The sequence below is a fragment of the Brassica napus genome, chromosome A5 (assembly GCF_020379485.1).
Source record: "Brassica napus cultivar Da-Ae chromosome A5, Da-Ae, whole genome shotgun sequence".
Lineage (NCBI taxonomy): Eukaryota > Viridiplantae > Streptophyta > Magnoliopsida > Brassicales > Brassicaceae > Brassica > Brassica napus.
Genome location: NC_063438.1, coordinates 26,232,021 through 26,251,508, shown reverse-complemented (window position 1 = coordinate 26,251,508; position 19,488 = coordinate 26,232,021). Strand labels below are relative to the sequence as shown.

The 19,488-nt window shown below is 38.6% G+C and overlaps 6 protein-coding genes across 11 annotated transcripts; 4 read left to right on the top strand and 2 right to left on the bottom strand.

Annotated features, from left to right (window-relative positions):
* Positions 1–294: 294 nt before the first annotated feature.
* On the top strand, positions 295–3,783 carry LOC106452846 (endochitinase A-like). Its single transcript, XM_013895023.3, has 5 exons — positions 295–778; positions 1,106–1,211; positions 1,472–1,580; positions 1,684–2,631; positions 3,172–3,783. Exons 1-5 carry the CDS (start codon positions 601–603, stop codon positions 3,526–3,528), a joined length of 1,698 nt encoding a protein of 565 aa, XP_013750477.2. The 5' UTR covers positions 295–600; the 3' UTR covers positions 3,529–3,783.
* Positions 3,784–4,299: 516 nt separating this feature from the next.
* On the top strand, positions 4,300–9,058 carry LOC106452839 (probable inactive receptor kinase At3g08680). 2 transcript variants are annotated; one of them, XM_013895012.3, is made up of 3 exons: positions 4,300–6,238; positions 6,822–8,136; positions 8,197–9,058. In XM_013895012.3, exons 2-3 carry the CDS (start codon positions 6,873–6,875, stop codon positions 8,838–8,840), a joined length of 1,908 nt encoding a protein of 635 aa, XP_013750466.2. In that variant the 5' UTR covers positions 4,300–6,238; positions 6,822–6,872; the 3' UTR covers positions 8,841–9,058. The 2 variants fall into 2 exon arrangements, with proteins under 2 accessions (XP_013750466.2, XP_048636002.1); XM_048780045.1 differs by lacking the exon at positions 4,300–6,238 and adding an exon at positions 6,252–6,403.
* Positions 9,059–9,375: 317 nt separating this feature from the next.
* Positions 9,376–10,838, top strand: LOC106452842 (ubiquitin-conjugating enzyme E2 11). The gene is made up of 5 exons (XM_013895020.3): positions 9,376–9,560; positions 9,656–9,745; positions 10,103–10,230; positions 10,321–10,425; positions 10,510–10,838. The coding sequence occupies exons 2-5, from the start codon at positions 9,676–9,678 to the stop codon at positions 10,651–10,653; spliced, it is 447 nt and encodes a 148-aa protein (XP_013750474.1). The 5' UTR covers positions 9,376–9,560; positions 9,656–9,675; the 3' UTR covers positions 10,654–10,838.
* Positions 10,839–11,712: 874 nt separating this feature from the next.
* On the top strand, positions 11,713–13,052 carry LOC106452843 (thioredoxin H9). Of its 2 annotated transcripts, none has more exons than XM_013895021.3 (5): positions 11,713–11,999; positions 12,087–12,189; positions 12,367–12,486; positions 12,577–12,699; positions 12,781–13,052. In XM_013895021.3, the coding sequence occupies exons 2-5, from the start codon at positions 12,169–12,171 to the stop codon at positions 12,937–12,939; spliced, it is 423 nt and encodes a 140-aa protein (XP_013750475.1). In that variant the 5' UTR covers positions 11,713–11,999; positions 12,087–12,168; the 3' UTR covers positions 12,940–13,052. The 2 variants fall into 2 exon arrangements, with proteins under 2 accessions (XP_013750475.1, XP_048636004.1); XM_048780047.1 differs by having other exon boundaries at positions 11,805–11,999; positions 12,093–12,189.
* Positions 13,053–13,489: 437 nt separating this feature from the next.
* Positions 13,490–16,410, bottom strand: LOC106452841 (serine/threonine-protein kinase AtPK2/AtPK19-like). Of its 3 annotated transcripts, none has more exons than XM_013895018.3 (5): positions 16,237–16,410; positions 14,906–15,720; positions 14,296–14,590; positions 14,106–14,210; positions 13,490–14,031 (listed from the first exon to the last, which is right to left on the bottom strand). In XM_013895018.3, the coding sequence occupies exons 2-5, from the start codon at positions 15,553–15,555 to the stop codon at positions 13,723–13,725; spliced, it is 1,359 nt and encodes a 452-aa protein (XP_013750472.2). In that variant the 5' UTR covers positions 15,556–15,720; positions 16,237–16,410; the 3' UTR covers positions 13,490–13,722. The 3 variants fall into 3 exon arrangements, with proteins under 3 accessions (XP_013750472.2, XP_048636003.1, XP_022575626.2); XM_048780046.1 differs by having other exon boundaries at positions 16,124–16,258; XM_022719905.2 differs by lacking the exon at positions 16,237–16,410 and having other exon boundaries at positions 14,906–15,560; positions 15,623–15,704.
* A 362-nt stretch (positions 16,411–16,772) lies between these two features.
* LOC106452840 (serine/threonine-protein kinase AtPK1/AtPK6) lies at positions 16,773–19,410 on the bottom strand. Of its 2 annotated transcripts, none has more exons than XM_013895015.3 (6): positions 19,277–19,410; positions 18,061–18,893; positions 17,908–17,990; positions 17,526–17,820; positions 17,342–17,446; positions 16,773–17,264 (listed from the first exon to the last, which is right to left on the bottom strand). In XM_013895015.3, exons 2-6 carry the CDS (start codon positions 18,655–18,657, stop codon positions 16,956–16,958), a joined length of 1,389 nt encoding a protein of 462 aa, XP_013750469.2. In that variant the 5' UTR covers positions 18,658–18,893; positions 19,277–19,410; the 3' UTR covers positions 16,773–16,955. The 2 variants fall into 2 exon arrangements, with proteins under 2 accessions (XP_013750469.2, XP_013750471.2); XM_013895017.3 differs by having other exon boundaries at positions 19,158–19,299.
* Between the last annotated feature and the right edge of the window lie 78 nt (positions 19,411–19,488).

Here is a 19,488-nt window from a genome sequence, read left to right as displayed (position 1 = left end):
ATGGTTAATGAATATTTGGTAAACCATAATGATAACGACTAGTAGTGCAAATTGCGGTTTATATTAGGTTTCGTAAACAAGAATACATCACCTGTAAACTATATACTATTTAAAGATATTTGGTTGAATGATCTCACCTTCACCTTGTCTCTATGTTACTCTAATAGTTTTGAGTAGACCCAAATGTGAAATGTAAAGGGAATAACACACCACGTGGGGTCTAACTCATTACACAAATCATAATAATTCATCATCTTCATCTTCTTTCTTAAATAATGTAATGTACACCAAGAAAATAATTAGGAAACTACACCTTCCTTCCTTTCTCCGCCTCATAAATAAATATATAAATAAAAAAGGGGAGTATGATTGATGAAGGCAAGATGAACATGCATCGTGATAAACTACTAGAGAGTACAGTTAAGCCCTCCTCAACAACTTGGAAGTGACACATAATAACAACTACTTTCTTTCTTTCTTTTTTTTTGCCTTTGGTCGTTAGATCTGAATCTCTCTCCAATGGCGTAGATTGTAAGAAACTCTTTCTCCACATACAGCCTTGATTCCAGGCTTCTCTCTCTCTGTCCTTCAGCAACAACAATGAACAGGAATCTCAGAGAGTCTCTTGCCGGTGGGAGGAACACTCCCGCGATCTCTCAGTTTCGCAGAGGCAACATCTCTCAGAATGGTTTCTCTAGAGACTCCGATGAGAATCTGGATCTCTTCTCCAAGATCCGCCGCTCGTTCCCGTTGGCTTCTTCAGATGAATTGCCCGACGGTTCGTTTCAGATTCACTTTCCTTTTTTAGTAATTTTATGACATTTGCAACTACTTTTGTCTCGATTCGATGTAACAGAGTTTCTAAATATAAATCTGGGGATCTCCGAGTTTGCTGTTACGAGACAACGCTTTGTCCGATTCGTAGAGACGAAAACGATGTTTAGTCTCTATACTAAACTGTCTTCGTCTACTAGATTCCATCTCTTTGTTTTCTCGATCAAAAGTTAATGGGCTTTTAGGACCAATGAAGAGTTTGTTTGATCTTGTTTTGATCCCTTTCTTAATTGACACTAAATCTCTGTGTTTTGTTTTTTTTTAACTTCAGTTTCTGCGAAACTCGGGAGGCTCTCTGTCGGATCCAAACCAGCTCCCAGAGGCAAAGGTGATGATCTGTTGTCCTCTGCTGAAGGAGGCAAAAATGATTATGACTGGTTAGTTTCTTCTTCCCAATCTCTGCTCGGTGGCTTATGCCTTCTCTCTCTCTCTCTCTCTCTCTCTCTCTCTCTCTCTCTCTCTCTCTCTCTCTTGTGCTTCAAATCGAACAGTGGATTGTTTAGTACTTGTAGTGTTATTTGTTGTTTGGTTATTATGTTTATTTTCACTATGTTGACTGCTCTTGAGAGTGTTGATTGTTTCTCTTGGTTTTTCCTACGGGAATATTGAAGTTATGTACATTTATGTTATCTTATAGGCTTCTTACTCCTCCTGGAACACCTCTCGGAAACGACTCTCATTCATCTTTGGCTGCTCCAAAGATTACACCTTCCGCTAGAGCCACCTCTGCTTCAAAGGCATCAAGGGTATTAACCAAAGCCTCCTCTCTTCTTTTCCTCCATGAGTTAATACGTCTCAAAATATTATTATAATTGAATAATTATTACCTTACTATTTTTCTTTTTGCAGCTTTCGGTTTCACAGTCTGAGACAAGTTACCACTCCACACGTCCAGCTAGAAGCAGCTCCGTGACGCGCCCATCCCTCTCCACCTCACAATACACCTCATTCACATCAAACCGCTCACCATCATCAATCCTAAACACTAGCTCAGCTTCAGTCTCATCCTACATCAGACCTTCATCCCCTAGCTCCCGTTCCTCGTCTTCCGCTAGACCTTCCACTCCCACCCGTACTTCTTCAGCATCACGCGCCTCAACTCCTTCAAGAATCCGTCCCGGGTCATCTAGTTCATCCATGGACAAGCCTAGACCATCTCTGAGCTCAAGACCATCGACTCCAACTTCTAGACCACAGATTACAGCTAACTCCCCAAACATAGTTGCTTCTAGACCAAACTCTCGTCCTTTAACCCCAACGCGTCGAACCCCATCCATCTCATCTGCATCTGCAACATCAGGATCAAATATTTCAACCGGACGTGGAGGAACAAACGGTCGTGTCACGCCTTCTTTGTCTAGGCCAAGCTCTCCTGGACCTAGAGTCCGAACCACCCCTCAACAGCCGATTGTGTTAGCAGACTTCCCTCTTGACACACCACCTAATCTCAGAACAAGTCTCCAAGGAAGACCGATATCAGCTGGCAGGTCTAGACCAGCAGCTGGTAGCAGCATCACGGCGAAGGCAAGTCCAGAACCAAAAGGTCCACTGACGAGAAGGAACTCATCTCCTGTTGTGACGAGAGGAAGACTCACAGAGACTCAAGGAAAAGGCCGTTATGGTGGTGGTAATGGACTGCAACACCACATGGATGCACCAGAGCCTCGGAGGATTTCAAACGTTGCAGATGTAACTTCACGGAGAACCCTGAAGACTTCTTCAACTGTCGCTGATAATAACAACGGACTTGGGAGGTCGTTCTCAAAAAATTCACTTGATATGGCCATCAGGCACATGGTACGTGTATAACTTGACTCTCCTCGTTAGGCCTGGTGTTGGATTCAATTCGGTTAATTCGGATTTTCAGTACTATGCTCATAAGTTTTATTCGAATTTTAGTAATTTTCGGACTGGGTTCGGTTTCTTCCGGTTTCCGGTCTGGAACAAAAATATTTTTTTAAAGAAACACTGGACTAAAATACTAACTAATTAAACTATCTAAACTAACTAAAAATATTGACAATAACAAATAAACAAACTACAATTTAAAAAAATAATATCTAGACTGCCTTAACATATGTAAAGAGACTAACATATTTAACTAATTTCGGATATTTTTGGATCCTAGTTCGGATTTCGGTCCGAAAGTACATAGCTCTTTGGTTTCAGATTTTTTTATAACAGTTCGAATTGGATTTTGGCTTTTCCGGTTTGGTTAAGGTCGGGATTTTGGTTTGGGGTAAAAACGTCCATCCATACTTCTCGCTGCAAGTGACTCGTGCATTTAAAAATCTCTATCATGCTGTTAATATCTCGACATTTTGGTGTTGCGTATAGGACATAAGAAACGGAAAGTCAAACGGTTGTGCACTATCAACCACGACGTTGTTCCCTCAGAGCATCAGACAAGCCTCGTCCAAGATACAGCCAATCCGTTCAGTAAATAACCTTTCGGATTCTATTAGCAGTAGCAGCGCAGAGAATGGGAACGAAGCAACTGATGGAAGAAGACTGATGGGGAAGCTGAGTGATATGGACATGTATGAGAGCTCGAGGTATGACGCTTTGTTGCTGAAGGAGGACGTCAAGAACACAAACTGGTTACATAGCATCGATGATAGGTCATCAGATCACGGACTCATGTTTGATAATGGAGGATTCGAGCTTCTTCCTGAGCCCTTTGGCCCACTATAACACACACACACACATCACAAGTAAACAAACTTTTTTTCTTTCTTTGGAAAACCACTTTTCTCTCTTTTTCATTTATTTATTACACACAATTTGTTTGCTTGTCAATGGTGTGGAAAGAGACGGATTATCAGATATAAGGGTTCTTGACTTCTTGGTTCTTTGGTTATTGATTCTTGAGTAAGGTTTGTAACTTTGTAGTTATGTAATATTTTTAAGAGATGGGTAACGTAACGTGGGACCTAAAATTCTAATCTTCTTGGCAGTTTTACTATAATATAGCAATGAGAATGTGAAAGACGAAACATAGGTTCATGCGCGTAACGTGATGAATCTGAGATGCAGCTGAAGTTAATAATGATAGACAGCAAAGCACAACCAACAACGCCAGTAGTTTCTGTAGTTTTATTCCATAAATTGACTTTTCATTAATGACACAGTTTGATATTTGAAGGAAGAGATTTAAATTTCGTTGTTTTCAATGTTACCTCCGTATCATACCCTCATTTATGTCACATACCAAACTCCTTCCCTTCAGGGGGTCCATTTTTATGAAAGATAGTCCCCACCTTACCAAAAAAATTAAATTAGTACTAGAAAATTATCAAATGATAATAAGCTCAATTTGCAACAGAATTTAAATATTCCCCAGTTTTGTTGTTTTCCTTATACCTATTTTGATCTTGAAATACTATCCTTCTCATTTTTAAAAAGAAAAAAAACACATTTGATTCTATGCATTAATATAAGTTGAGTGTTCTCTCACATTAGCTATTAAAATATTCAAAAAAATTACCTCACTAAGAAGGCATATACATGTTTTACATTAATATAAGTGGGGTGATTTCTCACACTACCTATAAGAAAATTCCAAAAATTCTCATTAAGAAGGCCATAAACATTTTTTCACATTAATATAAGTTGGGTGATTTCTCACATTACCTATTAGAATATTCCAAAGTTTCTCATTAAGAAGCCATATACAGTACATTTTCACATTAATATAAAGTTGGGTGGTTCCTCACATTACCTATTAGAATATTCAAAAAAAATCTCATTAATCAGTTGACCCGTTCAATAATAACACCAAAAATCATTACAGATTTTAAAATGGGAAAAAAAAATTGAACGTTGGGAACTCAGACTAGATCGTAAGCAAGCGCCTCCCCCCTTAATAAAAGCTAAATTCGTTTAGGAAATCCCCTATATATTAAAATAGAAGCATTACAACATATTTTTGTAGCCACATGTCATCACCATAATCATTCTTAGAATCCTTAGTAAAATATGTTGGTCCATATAAATATATAATAAGTTTTTTATTAAACTAACCATAAATTAATCATAAATATTTTTCATTGTTTCCTTAAATAAAAAACACGAAATTACCTAATGTGGCTAAAGTATATATGACAATTAATGATTTTGAATAATAAAGATTTGATAAAAATCAGTCTATTCTCTATCATTTTTAATTTATTTTAAAATAAATTAAACAACCACATTAACTATATAATAAAAATTTAGATTTTTTCGTATATGTTATATTTTGAATTTTAAAAAACGAATATAAATGACTAAAGTTGTTAAAAATCTCACACTGAATTTTTTGTGATTCATGATTTAAAATTTATGTTATAACAAGATACAAATGATTACGAAATTACATAAGTAGGAAGTCTCATTTAATAAATATTATATATATGCATATTAATATTTTTTAAAAATAAATTATATACCATATAAAATACATAAGTATTTTAATTTCGAATTTGACTTGGAATTTTTTGATAAACATTTTGAACAATTATTGACAACTTAATATTTAGATTTTAAACTTTGCATTGAATATTTTTAAAATTATAAATTACTAAAACTATTAAACATCCCATAAATGTTTTATTGTTATCATTGATTTAAAATTTTTGTTATAAAAAATACAAACGATCAAAAATAATATTAGTATAAATATTTTTTAATAGATGTCAATGTTAAAAATGTATTATATATCTATGTTAATATCATTTAAACTTAATTTTATAACAAATAAAATAGAAAAAAAGTTTTTGTCTGGATAAATAAAATTTATTTAAGTATGTGTACCAATTTAATTATATATGTAATAGTTACTAAATTTTTAATTATTCAATATATATTAATTATTTCATAATATGTAAAAAATATATAATACTTAAAAATAATTTATATATAATATTCATCCCGCGCAAGGCGCGGATGTTAACCTAGTTAATAATTAACAAAAAGACAGATAATTAATTAAAGCTACTAATTAAAATCTAAGAGAGTCAAAGGCATCACAAGCAAAGCAAATCGCAGATAAGAGAGAGAGAGGGAGAGATTGGAATCTGAAACTGACCATCGAGATTTACGTTTCTCCGTTTTCGTCACGCCGAAGCTTCCCTCCCTTCACCAGAAACACATCCACAAAGTTTTTAGCAAAAAAATTAGCATCTCTCTACTCTCTTTCTCTACTGTTCATCACTGAATCTGTGTGTAATGGCGATTCCAGATTCTATATTCTTTTCCGCTTTCGCCTTTAGCTCAATCTTCTTCTTCACGAAATGCCGTTGTTAAAAAAGTGATACTCTCCACTCACTTATCCTTCTTTCTCTTTGCATTTATTCCACTCCCACTCTTCTTCTTCTTCGATCAGCTTCAGCTCTCAGGACTCTCCACTGAACCCACCTCAAAGGTCTCTCTCTCTCTATGTCTCTCTCACTTTTGATTTATTAGCTTCTCTTCTTAATTCTTAATACTAAAAGATCTCTTCTTTGCTTTCAATTTCGAATTCTCTGTTTTGATTAGCTGAATTAAACCCTAATTTCCTAAAATGTTCATCTGTAGATTGCAGATCTGGGTATGGGGCACACATTTTACTCACTATTAGCTTCTAAATTTAGTAACTTTTTTACTTAATTGGGGGTTTTTGTTGATTGCTTATAACAATGGTACTCGTAAATTTAGCAACTTTTTAATTAATTAGGGGTTTTGATGATTGCTTAGTACTCGAAAATTTAGCAACTTTTTTTTAATTTAATTGGGTTTTTTTTTTGATGATTGCTTATAACAATGGTACTCGTAAATTTAGCAACTTTTTAATTTAATTGGGGGCTTTGATGATTGGGTATAACAATGGCACTCGTTAATTTAGCAACTTTACATTGTGTTAACTTGTGTTGATCTTTACTCCTGGTACCTGTGAACTTCTGATGTACTAGTTTAATGTAATGTTGGCTCAGAATCTGAACTTGACAGTGTTTTGTGTTCTCTTGCAGTTATCAGGTGAATGAGCAATAAACTTTGACGTGAGCGAGTTCAAAATATCAATGATGAGGATTGTTGCGGCCTTCGTTTTCCTTTTACTCTCCCCATTTGTTTCACCTGCCGACATAGACTCAGACAAGCAAGCGCTTCTCGAGTTCGCATCCCTCGTTCCCCACGTGCGCAAACTCAACTGGAACACAACACTCCCAATCTGCACTTCCTGGACAGGCATCACCTGCTCCAAGAACAACGACCGTGTAACCGCGCTCCGTCTCCCTGGCTCCGGACTCTACGGGCCATTACCTGAGAAGACGTTTGAGAAGCTTGACGCTCTCAGGATCATTAGCCTCCGTTCCAACAACCTCCAAGGGAGCATCCCATCTGCTATCCTCTCTCTTCCTTTCATCAGATCTCTCTACTTTCATGATAATAACTTCTCTGGCTCTATCCCTCCAACTCTCTCTCCTCGCCTTGTTAATCTTGATCTCTCCGCTAACGCGCTGTCTGGCAACATTCCGGGGACTCTAAGGAACTTGACTCAGCTCACTGATCTCAGCTTGCAGAATAATTCTCTTACCGGGCCTATCCCTGACCTCCCTCCTAGCTTAAAGTACTTGAATGTGAGCTACAATAGCCTTAACGGTTCAGTGCCTTCTTCTGTCAAGTCCTTTCCAGCATCTGCATTTCAAGGTAATAGCCTTTTGTGTGGAGGTCCTCTAACTCCATGCCCTGAGAACACTACATCACCATCTCCTTCGCCGACTCCACCAGGTCCAGCCAAGAGTCCTGGTACAAGCAAAAGAGCTCTCTCTACTGCTGCTATTGTCGGCATTGCAGTTGGAGGTTCCTTTCTCTTGTTCATCCTTCTTGCACTGCTGACTCTTTGCTGCGCCAAGAAGAAAGACAACGGGCAAGAGAGCACCACCGCGGCGGCGCCGAAAGCTAAACCCGGGAGGAGTGACAACAAGGCGGAGGAGTTCGGTAGCGGTGTGCAGGAGGCGGAGAAGAACAAGCTGGTGTTCTTCGAAGGAAGCTCGTACAACTTCGATCTCGAGGATTTGCTCAGAGCCTCTGCTGAAGTTTTAGGAAAAGGAAGCTATGGGACGACGTATAAGGCTATCTTAGAGGAAGGAACCACTGTGGTGGTGAAGAGGCTGAAAGAAGTAGCAGCTGGGAAAAGAGAGTTTGAGCAGCAGATGGAAGCTGTGGGAAGGATCAGCCCACACGGGAATGTAGCTCCTCTCCGTGCTTATTACTTCTCTAAAGACGAGAAGCTACTCGTGTATGATTACTACCAAGGAGGCAACTTCTCCATGCTTCTTCACGGTAATGAACTAATGATAATGTTTGTGATTACCAAAAGTCTCTAAGATGAATGCTATGCAGGAAACAACGAAGGAGGAAGAGGTGCGTTGGACTGGGAACAAAGGCTAAAGATCTGTTTAGGAGCTGCAAAAGGAATAGCTCACATACACTCTTCATCCGGTGCCAAACTCCTCCACGGTAACATCAAATCACCAAACGTCCTCTTAACGCAAGACCTCAACGCCTGCGTCTCGGACTACGGTATAGCTCCTTTGATGAGCCACCACACCTTGCTCCCATCAAGAAGCTTAGGATACAGAGCGCCTGAAGCCATAGAGACACGGAAACACACTCAAAAATCCGACGTGTACAGCTTTGGCGTGCTGTTGCTCGAAATGCTGACGGGGAAAGCAGCAGGGAAGACGACGGGGCACGAGGAGGTGGTGGATCTGCCCAAGTGGGTGCAGTCGGTGGTGAGAGAGGAGTGGACTGGGGAAGTGTTTGACGTGGAGTTGATCAAGCAGCAGCACAACGTGGAGGAAGAGATGGTGCAGATGTTGCAAGTGGCGATGGCTTGTGTGTCGAAGCATCCGGATTCTAGGCCTTCCATGGAGGAAGTTGTTAACATGATGGAGGAGGTAAGGCCTTCTAATGGCTCTGGTGCTGGTTCTGGTAATAGAGCCTCTTCGCCTGAGATGATCAGAAGCTCTGATAGCCCGGTTTAGATTGGTTATTTATTTTCTTTCTGAAATCATTATTTATTTCGACTTTTTTACTTCTTTGGGAATAAACCTTTTCGTAGTTGACTAATTCAGCATGTGATTTGTTCTAATCATTACCTGGAAAAGTAGTGTAATTGAAACTCTCTCTATCTTTTAGTCCTCAGATTGTTCTTTTTTTTTTTGTTATTGTGTTGTGTGGTTAATATATTTTCCATTTCTCTTTTGGCATCAACTTAAAAAGAAACTTTTCTATTGCCTTAACTATTTAGTATTTACCAAAGTTATTCTTCAATAACCCCAGAAAAAGTAAAAACAGTCTATATATTCAGTGTGTATGTGAGGAGGTAATACACCTATATTTATTTGGGCCTGCAGGCCTGTTTGAGCCCATTAAATTATTCTGATGAGCTACGCTTTTGCCCAGAACTAATAAATAATTAATTTATACGTTTACGAGATAAGATATCCTTGACCTCGTGGGCCCTACAAGACGGTTAAATTAGAAAAGGAAATAAGAAAACACTTTAGGCACGTGAATTAATAAATGGTAACGTAGAAATAGGTCAAGCGGACCCGCTGGATGAATCAGAAGCTTCGGGGTTGCCGTTTCGAATACACTCTCTGACTATAAAGAAAAGGTAAGTAGGGAGAGAGCGAGGATCTCATTCGTTTTTTCTCTTTGCACCGCATCGTCCTCTTCGCTTTCTGATCGCTTTTCCCTTGGTTCGTGATCTTCTCCTCTTGTGTTATTGCTTTAAGGTTTTAACCCTTCTCCTGTTCATAATCTCAGTTGTGTCGGCTTGTCTCCTTGTGTGCAGGTTTTTTTCGTGTCTGAGCCATGGCTTCGAAGAGGATTTTGAAAGAGCTCAAGGATTTGCAGAAGGATCCTCCTTCTAACTGCAGCGCAGGTAATAACATACCTAAAGATCCTTACTTTCACTTCTTTTGAAGTAAGCCAGCTAGCTTTGGTTTGATAAAGATCAATACTTTGTTTAATCTGTATCCTTATTAGGCTTCTGAATTTTGCATGGTTAAGCTTTGATTTGTTAGGATCTCTTTTAAATCGACGCCGTTTGGTGTTTGTGTTATATGCATGAACCTGTTGATGTAGTTGAGAGGTCTGAGTTTATGAAGAGATTATTTGAGTCTTATTTGTAACGTTTTTGTTGTTGTCGGTCCTGCTGATATGTCTCTATTGATGTGGTTGTGAGTTTGGTGAAGAGATTTGAGTCTTGTATGTAATGTTTTTTTTTTTCGTGTTGTAGGTCCTGTGGCTGAAGACATGTTCCATTGGCAAGCAACTATCATGGGACCTCCTGATAGTCCATATGCCGGAGGAGTCTTTTTGGTTTCCATTCACTTCCCTCCTGATTATCCCTTCAAGCCACCGAAGGTTTGTTCTTTTTTTGTTTTCTTTCTGTAACTAAATTCAGTAACTAAATCATCACGTTTATTAACGAATGTGTGTATCTGATTATTGCAGGTGTCTTTTAAGACAAGGGTGTACCACCCAAACATCAACAGCAATGGAAGCATCTGCCTTGATATCCTGAAAGAACAATGGAGTCCTGCTCTTACCATATCCAAGGTTTGAGCTTTGGTTTCTGTACTATCAATTTAACACTTGTTAATGAGAGAGAGAGATGATGATGATTGATTGCTGTGGATACAGGTTTTGCTGTCGATTTGCTCGTTGTTGACTGACCCGAACCCAGATGATCCTCTTGTGCCGGAGATAGCTCACATGTACAAAACGGACAAGTCCAAGTACGAGTCAACTGCACGAAGCTGGACACAGAAGTACGCCATGGGATGATAAGAAAAGCGAAAGGGCTTATGTTATTCTGCATCCAAATATTTTAAACCTTTAATATGAAATGCATGTGTTGGATTTGGTGAACGCTACTTTATGTGATCATAATCGAGCAACTTAGATGCTCTTACTCCTCTGCTCTGCGTAATCACACTATTATTATTATTATTATTATTATTATTCAACTATTTACTGAGTTTACCATGCTAAAATTGGGTTTTTATTATCGTTACAAAATTGTCTGTCGCGATCCTAGAAGAGTTGGTTGCGAAGCTAATTAGATTGCAACAATATTAGACAAGTCATTGACAAAACTTCTGAAAAGGACACCTAGAATTTCAACTCTTTAGTAGATATGAGTTGAGAGTTTGAATTCACATGCGTTCTCTAATACTAATAAGAAAACGAGTGAGTTCAATGCAGAAAAGAAAGGCTCAGACAATCTAGTAAAGACATTCATTATTGGTTTAAAGGTGTGACAAAGAATCTCAGCAACCAAATCTTACCATGTGCAATAAAAGCAAAAAAATCTCAAATCCATTGAGAAGTCTTTCTTATGCATAAATTTCAACAATAAAGATAACAAAAAAAAATTGAGTGTTACAAAAAAAAAAGATAACATCAGATAGCAACAATTCAAACCTTATAAATGTGATTTGTTGCGGTACAACCACTACTTTTTTCTTCTATAAACTTTTCATATCATGTGATGTGCCGCACAATTTTGCTGCTTAGATATTTTAAAATTTTAACTAAAAATGAGGAATGTGTACGGGCCTGTCTCTCAAACTGTGAAAAAGAATAGTAGTAAAAAAGTTGTTTCAAATTAGTAAAAAGTTTTCAATAACTGGTGTATCCATATAAAGTCAATACTCGTTTGTGCGTTGTTCCAGTTTGCGTACTTTCTTCAAAATTTGTATCATAATCTTAACGGAAAAAATTAAAGCACGTTGACAACCAACAAACCAATAAAAAGTGATCTAAAAAGAATAGTTTGGTGAAACGACATTTGCTTTTAACCAATAAAGTGAGCTAGCCTTAGAAAAGGAAAAAAAACAACAAATAAAACACAAAAAGAAGTGGACAGAGAGGCGGAGGGCAAAATAGTAATTATAAGGAGAAATTGGGTTCTTGACGACGCGGTCATAAAGGGGCTCCTCCAATCAACGACTCTCCTCTAATTTGGTTTCTTTCTCATAACGACGCCGTTTCATTCTTCATCCTTCAGTTTTCTTCTCTATTCAATCGTCTTTCCTTCTTTCTTAGTCTTCTGTCGAAATTTAAAACCATTTATTTTTCCTTTTCTTTCATTACGTTTTTAAGCCTCAGATCGTGTCCGATCCCTAAAGGTACGTTATTACCGTTTTTGAGATTCTCTTAATCCGTTTTTACACATTTTCATTTTCAGTTTTGTTTTGCTTTTGATGATCTCTTAGCAACAGGATATTTGCAAAGAAAATAAAATAAAAAGAAGAAAGCGTATATTCTGTTTTCAAAATTTACAGAGAATTCATTCAGATGGGAAGCTGCGTCTCTAAGGTATTAAAATATTATTACATATTTACATAAACAGATGAAACCGTTCGTGTTGTTTTGCTTTTTGTCAGATGGAAAAAAAATGTATCGTGTTTATTGTGTTTTGTTTTTTGTTTTTTATTTTATTGTGTTTTATGTGATTAACTAAAAGAAAAATCATTCATTTGGTTGCAAACGCAGGACACAGGAGACGATGATTCAGTTCATAACGTTGATTTCTCGGGTGGGAATGTTCATCTCATTACAACAAAAGAGAGCTGGGATGAGAAACTAGCTGAAGCTGGCCGTGATGGCAAAATTGTAATTTTCTCCCCCTTTCTTCTCAATTCTCAATATGGAGCGTGTTTCTATATCTCATGAAACCATATCTCTATCGCTTGTTTTAAACAGGTGATTGCAAACTTCAGCGCCACATGGTGCGGTCCATGTAAGATTGTGGCACCGTTTTACGTGGAGCTCTCTGAGAAACATCCTTCTCTTATGTTCCTTCTCGTAGATGTTGATGAACTTAGTGTAAGTACCCACCATCATTAATTCCCTAATATTTACAACTTCAACAAATATCTCTCATGTGTTATTATTATTTTTGTGCAGGATTTTAGCTCAACATGGGACATAAAGGCAACACCAACCTTCTTCTTCCTAAAGAACGGAGAGCAAATAGGCAAGCTTGTCGGAGCTAACAAGCCTGAGCTACAGAAGAAGGTTACTTCTATCATCGACTCTGTTCCTGAAAGTCCACAACGGCCTTGATGCCCCCTCTTTGTGTCTTCTCACCCTGGAGTGTATCAAAAACTCTGTTCTATTATGGATGTAAAATGCACAATTTTTCTTTAAAAAAAAATGTCATGAAAACATTTGAGTTAGATCTTCCTGTCCTGTTTCTATAAATGCAACTTTTCATTCTCATCACTCTTATATAATATTGAATCGTCTCTATCTAGATGTGCAAGTAAGAAGCTACTCTCTATGATAATCACACTGAGAGTTTTTGTAGCTGAAAACTGCGCAGAAGAAAGGATTTTAAGATTCAGAAGAACCACACTTACTCTGACTTAGCTTCAGCTTTTACATTACATTATTAGACGACCAGTTTGGTCCGAAAGCAACGTCGCTATCATCTTATCTGTGTGTTTTCAACGTTTTGCATTGTTTACAAGGGTCAAGGGTCAATGGTCAATTTTAGTTGCTGTGGTTCAATTATTATTTAGTAATTTGTTCTCAATCAAAACAATTCCTTCACTCTTCTAACAAGATCTCATAAAAAAAGTCATATATAAGATAGGTTTCTTGGTCAAACGTAGATTAATATAAAATTTCATATTCATAGACATGTTTCAGACACTTTCACGATTCCTAACTTGATAGTTTGGTATAAAAACAATTTGCTAAAAGGTAAAAAACGAATGTACATGTTGAGAAAGATAAGACCACAATGGTTTTGACAAGCATGAGAAGAAATAATAGAAACACAACATCAGATTATGTATCTTTATCAACATAAAAACAATGTATTTCCATAAACCCATCTTTCCTCTACGAAGTCGATGTGGTTTGGTTGAGGAATGAATGAGGAGGCCTCACATACGTGAAGTTGGTAAAAGGGTTGGCCGTAGATTCCGAGCTGGGACTGCTTGCTGGCGAATCCAACACAGACATATCAGTCCAACACTTGTCAAAATTTGCTATGCATTGCCTTCCAGATACCTCCGGCTTGAAACTTGGCTTCACTTCTCTAGCCTCCAGCTTCTTCCAGTTCATTCCCTTGAACCATTTGTGCCCTTTTATCTCCTCTGCTCCGCTCGGACCACTTCCAAGTCGTCTCTCTGGCTCTTTTTGCAACAACTACACATTCATTACAAAGTCACAATCAGATTTATTCTAATACAAGTGCTTACATGAAGATGATGATAACTTACCCCTTTGAGCAACGCATGAGCTTCATTTGACAGAAACTGTGGAAGTTTGATCTTGTCCTTGACTATTTTCTGCTGAATCTTTCCTTTGCTCCCAAGAAACGGTGGCTGAAGAAGTAAATAAACGTCATCACACAACACGTTCAAGTTATGAACTAAAACAAAGACCAAGACTACAATAGGCTTGTCTTACCTTCCCAGTGAGCATCTCATAGAGGAGAATCCCAACACTCCACCAGTCAGCAGCCTTATCATGCCCCTTTCCTTTAACGATCTCAGGTGCCATATACTCAGTAGTCCCACACATTGAGTTTGATCTTTTGTTCTCATCAAACTCCTTTGCTAATCCAAAATCAGTTAGCATCACGTGCCCATCAGTGTCCATTAGTATGTTCTCAGGTTTCAGATCCCTATGCATTATCCCATTCTCATGGAGGTGGGAAACTGCAGAGACGATCTCTGCAGTGTACACACGAGCCAAGTCCTCTCTGTTGATCAAAGAAAAAAAAAACTAGTCAAGCCTTGCCAAAATATACTAAAACTCCAAAAACATATACCATGTTCGTTTATGCGTCGCGTGACCTATGACTTGTGACTAAGATAATGTTCGTTTACGTGTCGCGCGACTGATAATAAATTTTGGTCGCTGATTTTTTCAGCAACCCAAACGAACAATAATCTGTGACCTATGACCTGAGTCACCGGTCACGTGACAGCAAAACGAACAACAACCTGCCACTTGTCACAGTTGTGCGACAGGTAAATGAACAGGGCATAGTTGAACAAAGGAGTTAAGACCAAACCTGAAAAGCCCTTGGTGATAGAGCTGGAAGAAGAGATGCCCTCCGTTTATAAAGTCAAGCACAAGGTAGAGCCTATACTTAGTCTGAAAGGAGTACTTAAGCTGAACAATGAAGGGATGATCAATCTTCGTAAGAATATCACGCTCAGCCTTCATATACTCAGCATGATTCTTCTCCATGATCTTATCTTTCCTCATAACCTTCATCGCGTAAATCTCGGAACTCTCCTTCTTCCTCACTTGATACACTTTCCCAAACGCGCCTTGTCCCACAACCTTCAAAACCTCAAAGTCCTCAATGCCTACCACACCACCCGAGACCTTCCCCACAGCTTCATTACAAGAGGATTCACCTTCTTCGAGGCATTCCACCAAGTCAACAGAGTCGTTGGTTTCTCGTAAGGTGAGCTTGCTGAGCTTGAAAGAATGGCTAGTGATCAGAGAGGGTCCAACCAAGGAGTGAGATCGGCTGTGGATAACAGCCGGCTCGTCGAAAGCGACGTCGGTGGAGTCTTCGGGGAGTGGACCAAAGACGTCGGAGAAGTCTAGCTCAAGGTTTTCTTTCAAGACAGCTTGTGGTGGGGTGATGGTTAGAAACAGGTGTTTCCCGGTCACGTTTTTGTTGGCAACAGGACACTCAGAGGAAACCATTTTTTTTTTAAAAATGCTTTCAACAGATTTGGTTAGGGTGTCCTGTTAATAAGGAGAAGACTCAAACCAATGTTGAGGAGGAGGAGAAGCTCTAGTTGTTTCCCTAATACAAGGAAACAGAGGTTGCTGCACAAGTGCTCCAATGCCATAAAAGTGCTCTAAGCTCTGCAAGTTCATCAAAATAATTCAAAAGTTCAGATGCTAAGAGGCATGATCATCATATCAAAATATTGACTCATAGAGAATTGACCATAAATTATCAAAAGCAGGTGAAAAGATTCCTTTTGTATTACTAAAAAGAACTAAAGTCAACATAAAATAAGAAAACTTGGCACCGACCGAATATTATTACAGGATCATTCCTCCCACCAGAAATATTTATATAATTTTTTACAAATCTCGAATAAATCCCTATTCAGAATCGTTAAAAACAGAACTTAAATAATTTCACCAGAACACAACGAAAACTCGAAGCTCTATAATTCAGATCTAGTCTGTAAATTAAGAAAACAGGTACCACATGCAAAATTCAAAACAAATCCAGATTTAGATTAAAACTATATATGACCTGAACTAAACAAAGGTTTCGTGTCGTAGAAACAATAGATGAACTTATCCAGAAAACAATAAAGGAATCAAAACTCTGAGGGGGAGAAAAGTCAAAGATGGAGAGAAGATTACCAGAGGGAAGAGGAGAGAAGATGCGTGAGGAAGGAGGAGATTAGGAGATTTTAAAGAGGAAACGTTAGAAATCCCAAACCTGCTTCCAACAGGTTTCTGAGGCGCGTGCCTCCTTTATGTTATTACACAACAATAAAGAAGCATCGTGGATCAAGGGATCTCGACACGTGTTCGATTTTTATTGGAAGATCGTTGCCAAGTTGTTTTAACGCGGCGGAGGTTTTTTTTTGAATATTTTATTATTTATTACGAACACTTGTCTATTTCCTTTTTTTTCTTTTTGCAAGCCAACTAATTTGTCTAGTTCCGTAAAGGCAACTAAAGGGGATGCACTTGACTAATGTAATTTTGGAAATAAAATTTACATATATTCTTCTTTTTAAGATCACATGTTTTTCAAGCAAAAATAGGTACAATCATTATCATAAACCCCTTGAATATATTTCAAAGTATTTACAATCATTATCACCAACATTGTGGATTCTAAGCACAACAAAGCACTAAGACTACATGCTATACTCAACAATCACCAATTATTTATGAAAACCACATCAAACATTATTTTATTCAAATTCAACAATCATGTTTAGAAAATTATTTCGGGAGAATATTAAGTTTACTCCACTTAATATATGGTTCAAACAACTCATATCTTATTATGACCTTGCAATAATAGACTTCAAATGTAAAAAAAAAGAAACATAAGGTTCTCTCACTCTCTACAGAGTCGTTGTGGACTGTTGAAGGAATGATGGAGGAGGCCTGACATAAGTGAAGTTGGTAAAAGGGTTGACCTTAGGATCCGAGCTTGGACTGTTTGCTGGAGAATCCAACACAGACATCTCAGTCCAACACTTGTCAAAATTCGCTATGCATTGCCTTCCAGATATCTCCGGCTTGAAACTTGGCTTCACTTCTCTAGCCTCCAGCTTCTTCCAGTTCATCCCCTTGAACCACTTGTGACCTTTTATCTCCTCTGCTCCGCTAGCTCCGCTTCCAAGTCGTCTCTCTGGCTCTTTTTGCAGCAGCTATATAACATTCATTACAAAGTCGCAATCAGATTCGGTCTTATATGGCTTACCAAGAGGGTTGCATGCTTCCTTACCCCTTTCAGCAAGGCATGGGCTTCGCTAGACAGAAACTGTGGTAGCTTGATCTTGTCCTTTATAATTTTCTGCTCTATCTTTCCTCTGCTCCCCATAAACGGTGGCTGCAAAAGGACAAACCAAAAAAAATGGTATCACACAACACACTTATATCACCAGGCATGAATGAGTAAGGCTATTTACCTTTCCAGTGAGCATCTCGTAGAGAAGAATCCCAACGCTCCACCAGTCAGCAGCCTTATCATGACCTTTTCCTCTAACGATTTCAGGTGCCATATACTCAGTAGTCCCGCACATGGAGTTTGATCTTGTGTTCTCTTCGAACTCCTTCGCTAAACCAAAGTCAGTTAGCATCACGTGGCCGTCTACGTCCATGAGAATGTTTTCAGGTTTGAGATCTCTATGCATTATCCCATTCTCATGGAGATGGGAAACTGCAGAGATGATCTCAGCAGTGTACACACGAGCCAACTCCTCTCTGTGAAAAACAAAACAACGAACTCGTCAAGCCTTGCAGAATTCTAGTGAATCTCCAAAAGTAACTGAAAAAGAAACTAAACAAAACCTGAAAAGCCCTTGATGATAGAGCTGGAAGAATAGATGCCCTCCGTTTATAAAGTCAAGCACAAGATAGAGCCTATACTTAGTCTGCACACAATCACCATGAGTTAAACCATACCACTAGGATGCAAAGAGATAGAAGTGGAGTTTCTTTTACCTGAAAGGAGTACTTAAGTTGAACAATGAATGGATGATCAATTTTGGTAAGAATATCTCGCTCAGCTTTCATGTATTCAGCATGGTTCTTCTCCATAATCTTATCTTTTCTCATGACCTTCATCGCATATATCTCAGATGTTTCCTTCATCCTCACCTGGTACACTTTCCCAAACGCACCTTTTCCCACAACCTTCATAACCTCAAAATCATCAAGTCCCACCACGCCAGGGACCTTCACCACCAGCTCCCCCTCTGGAGATCTCTCACTGTCAACGTCGTCACTACCAGAGAATTCATTTTCAAGACACTCCACCAAGTCAACCGAGTCCTCAGTCTCTCGTAAGGTAAGCTTGCTCAGCTTAAAAGAGTGGCTACCGATCGAAGACGGGCCAACCAAAGAGTGGGAACGAGTGTAGATAACAGCAGGCTCGTCAAAGGAAACATCACCGGCCTCTTCAGGGAGTGGGCCAAAGACATCAGAGAAGTCAAGCTCAAGTTCAACATCATCATCTTTCAAGACAGAGTCTGAAGGGCTGAGGGATAAATACTGCTGTTTGTGGGTTTTTTGGGGGACAGGACGGTGAGAGGAAACCATAACTTACGACTAAAAAAGAACCAATACAGAACCACAGAGAAAGCTTCAAGAAGAGTTCACCAGAGTGGTGAGAGAGATGCTGTACCGAAGGGGGTTAATGCGGAGAAAACTGACTAGAACGAGTGGTGGCAATAGGCAAACCAATAAGAAGGAGAAAAAGCGCTTCTTGTTTCCCGATTTTAAGGAAACATTCGATGCTGCAGAAGTGCGCAAATGCCATGAAGGTTTTATAAGCTCTGCAGGTACAGTGAACATTCACAAATTCATTAGCTAAGAAGACATGAACAGAATCAAATCTTAAGCATAGCATTATGAAGAGGTCTTAGTAAAGCAATGCAATTTTCGGATTTAGAATGAATATAAAATCTACACAGCTTCAAAGACTCAAACTTTCTACAGTAAAACCGAAACCCACGGAGAAAAGGAGCTGAAATTGTAATAAATCAGATCTAAGCGTTACAAATTTCAAGCAAATCGAGATCTAGGGGTTAAACTATGACCTGAACGTGTAATGTTTCGTGTCGTCGAGACAATACACAAATTTATATAATTTATATCGACCTAGAAAATCTAGATTCTGCGAGTGAAAGTCCATCAGAGAGAGAGAGAGATGATTTACCAGAGAGGATGGCTGAAGAAGGAGACGTGAATCGAAAAAAAAGGACAGGAGGGGGAGTTTAAGAGAGACGCATCGTTAGATCCAGTGAGAGAACACGTGGCGATATCCTATTGGGAGAACAATAACGAACTAGCTAAATGTGCGGCGGAGATTCTTTTGTCCACCCACCTTTTTTTTGTGGTAGTGGGCCGGCCCTTACTTAGCCCATTATT

Excerpts from the sequence above, each read along its gene's own strand:
- LOC106452846 (XM_013895023.3), top strand. The coding sequence starts at position 601 with ATGAACAGGAATCTCAGAGAGTCTCTTGCCGGTGGGAGGAACACTCCC. Across the intron at positions 779-1,105 it reads TTCAGATGAATTGCCCGACG|TTTCTGCGAAACTCGGGAGG; the intron begins GTTCGTTTCAGA and ends TTTTAACTTCAG. Across the intron at positions 1,212-1,471 it reads GGCAAAAATGATTATGACTG|GCTTCTTACTCCTCCTGGAA; the intron begins GTTAGTTTCTTC and ends GTTATCTTATAG.
- LOC106452839 (XM_013895012.3), top strand. The coding sequence starts at position 6,873 with ATGATGAGGATTGTTGCGGCCTTCGTTTTCCTTTTACTCTCCCCATTT. Across the intron at positions 8,137-8,196 it reads CTTCTCCATGCTTCTTCACG|GAAACAACGAAGGAGGAAGA; the intron begins GTAATGAACTAA and ends AATGCTATGCAG.
- LOC106452842 (XM_013895020.3), top strand. The coding sequence starts at position 9,676 with ATGGCTTCGAAGAGGATTTTGAAAGAGCTCAAGGATTTGCAGAAGGAT. Across the intron at positions 9,746-10,102 it reads TCCTTCTAACTGCAGCGCAG|GTCCTGTGGCTGAAGACATG; the intron begins GTAATAACATAC and ends TTCGTGTTGTAG. Across the intron at positions 10,231-10,320 it reads ATCCCTTCAAGCCACCGAAG|GTGTCTTTTAAGACAAGGGT; the intron begins GTTTGTTCTTTT and ends TGATTATTGCAG.
- LOC106452843 (XM_013895021.3), top strand. The coding sequence starts at position 12,169 with ATGGGAAGCTGCGTCTCTAAG. Across the intron at positions 12,190-12,366 it reads TGGGAAGCTGCGTCTCTAAG|GACACAGGAGACGATGATTC; the intron begins GTATTAAAATAT and ends TTGCAAACGCAG. Across the intron at positions 12,487-12,576 it reads CTGGCCGTGATGGCAAAATT|GTGATTGCAAACTTCAGCGC; the intron begins GTAATTTTCTCC and ends TGTTTTAAACAG.
- LOC106452841 (XM_022719905.2), bottom strand. The coding sequence starts at position 15,704 with ATGGCATTGGAGCACTTGTGCAGCAACCTCTGTTTCCTTGTATTAGGG. Across the intron at positions 15,561-15,622 it reads TCTCCTCCTCCTCAACATTG|AAAAAATGGTTTCCTCTGAG; the intron begins GTTTGAGTCTTC and ends GCATTTTTAAAA. Across the intron at positions 14,211-14,295 it reads ATGAGATGCTCACTGGGAAG|CCACCGTTTCTTGGGAGCAA; the intron begins GTAAGACAAGCC and ends TTACTTCTTCAG.
- LOC106452840 (XM_013895015.3), bottom strand. The coding sequence starts at position 18,657 with ATGGTTTCCTCTCACCGTCCTGTCCCCCAAAAAACCCACAAACAGCAG. Across the intron at positions 17,821-17,907 it reads TATCATCAAGGGCTTTTCAG|AGAGGAGTTGGCTCGTGTGT; the intron begins GTTTTGTTTAGT and ends TGTTTTTCACAG. Across the intron at positions 17,265-17,341 it reads CCCATGCCTTGCTGAAAGGG|CTGCTGCAAAAAGAGCCAGA; the intron begins GTAAGGAAGCAT and ends AATGTTATATAG.